Source organism: Mesitornis unicolor, unplaced genomic scaffold (assembly GCF_000695765.1).
Source record: "Mesitornis unicolor isolate BGI_N332 unplaced genomic scaffold, ASM69576v1 scaffold34552, whole genome shotgun sequence".
In the NCBI taxonomy this organism is placed as follows: domain Eukaryota; kingdom Metazoa; phylum Chordata; class Aves; order Mesitornithiformes; family Mesitornithidae; genus Mesitornis; species Mesitornis unicolor.
This window is the reverse complement of record NW_010167698.1, coordinates 7,442-9,348: the sequence shown is the minus strand read 5'-3', so window position 1 is coordinate 9,348 and position 1,907 is coordinate 7,442. Positions and strand designations below refer to the sequence as shown.

General features: G+C 46.7%; 1 protein-coding gene across 1 annotated transcript in view; it reads right to left on the bottom strand.

The window, feature by feature from the left end:
- Positions 1-1,362: 1,362 nt before the first annotated feature.
- The window catches only part of SGTA (small glutamine-rich tetratricopeptide repeat (TPR)-containing, alpha), a 7,026-nt gene continuing 6,481 nt past the window's right edge, over positions 1,363-1,907 (bottom strand). Inside the window, exon 12 of the mRNA XM_010178791.1 lies at positions 1,363-1,506. Within this exon, the coding sequence (XP_010177093.1) occupies positions 1,363-1,506 (144 nt within the window). The remainder of the gene's footprint in view (positions 1,507-1,907) is intronic.

Below are 1,907 nucleotides of genomic sequence, written 5' to 3'. Positions count from 1 at the left end.
CACAAAACTCGGATAAAAAGCACAAAGTGGTAGCTAAATGAACCTAAACACCCGACTTTTTTGCCCTAAGAAATTAGGACAGTGAACTGCCGGCTCCCCCCTGAGAGTTCAGCCACAGGCAGAGCAGGGCAGGAGGCACCCAAAGCCATGGTCCTGCTCCCTCATCTCCATCAGGGACCCCCACAGCCTCCAAGAGCAAGAGCTGCACATTGAGCTCAGCGATATGAAAAGAAAACCACAGAAGAAATGGATCTACAGCTACAAAAGCAGCAGGTGAAGGAATGGAAGCAGCACTGAAAAGGGAGAGAAAAAAAATCCCTGCTGTTTCCTCCTTTTGGACAATTCTTGAATTTTTCTCTTTCAACACCGTCCTAGTCTAAAACTTTCCCTTTTGTTCAGCTACAAAAAGCAGCTGGAAAGAACTTCAAGGGAGCAGGGGAGGTAGAAATGGAAAGAAAGCGTTCCCATTTCTGTGCTGCAGAAATGCACAGGAGCTTTTTTAGCAGGAACAAACAAAAAGCTGGAAGAGGTGGATAAAAATCTCTGTGGGTTGTGCCTCGCAGCAGCCACGGCTGCCGGCAGCACTGGGAATGGGCACCACAGCCCAACGCAGGCTTGAGCCAGCCCCAGGCGCCCAGGTCTTGCTTCAGTCACCTGGGCAAGAGGAATAACAAAGAGTGTCCAAATATTTTATTCTTCACAAGTTACAATAACCACATATTACTTTATGGAGCATTTACAAATCAGTTTTTTCTTGATTTTAATCTTCAGATGTACCTGCTCGCTCACACCCGGTCTCCTGAAAAGGCCTTTTCCACCCCACACCTCCACACCTCCAGGCCAGGTGCTTCATGCCCAGCAGCCAAGCCATGAACATGCTTTCCCCACCATCACGTAACTGCTTTAAGAACAATTCTGAGGTTGATAAAAAAGGCTCCTGCCTCGACTAATGATGTCGAGGGGAACCAGCCGTAGCTTTCTGTGGGCCCAGAGAAAGACAGGGGTGATTCCAGAGTGGTGGAAAGCTGCCCAAGGTGGCTACAGGAGATTTCCCCTCATCCCATACTGAGGTGTAACCTCAATCCCCAACCTTGAACCGGCAGCCACTTTTTTTTCTTACTATCCAAGCAGTATTTTTATTTCTTCTGCTCTCTACTCAGGCTCCCTCTATTCCTACCATTAGCACAGTCAACCAGGTTGATTACTTACATGCATAAAAGACAGATTAAAAAGGCAGAAGATAAAAACAAACCCTTTTAAACACCAAAAACATCGTATCTTTCTTACCGACCATCTGACTAGTTCACAGATTGGATCACTCCAACAACATAGCCATAATTACTAAACACTAAATGAATTTTGTCAGGACCTGGAAACACTAAAGGAGCAGTCGTACACGGGTGCGTTTGGCCTGGCCAGCCCCAACTCCACCACATTTACATGAACCTTCGAGAGGTGACCACCAAACTCCCGTGCGTTAACAATGCTGGCAATGTCGCTACAGACCTGAACAAGAAATGCAGTGAATCTCATCAACAGAAACCCTGTTCCTGGAGGCGAGAGGATCCCCTGATCTCCAGAGTATTCAAACACTACCATCCTGTAACTGGCAGGAAGATTAAACAGGGCAGGATGGGGGTTAGGGAGGACTCGAGCACTTCTCTGAAGTGGCATGTGGGCAGGAAAGTGGTGACGTCCTGTAGTGAAGAATGTGTCGTTCTTCAAAAACGGGTTAAAAAATTCCCATGTAGCAAATAACATAGAAATGTAACAGCGTAGTTAATTTTCCGAGTTTCTTTAGAAAGACTGTTGATGCTGGTTTGTGTTCAGCTCGCTGGATCTTCCAGAAGAAAAAAAAGACTAATGGAAAGGCAGAGGGGGAGGAGCAGGGCGAAGACTAGGGAAAG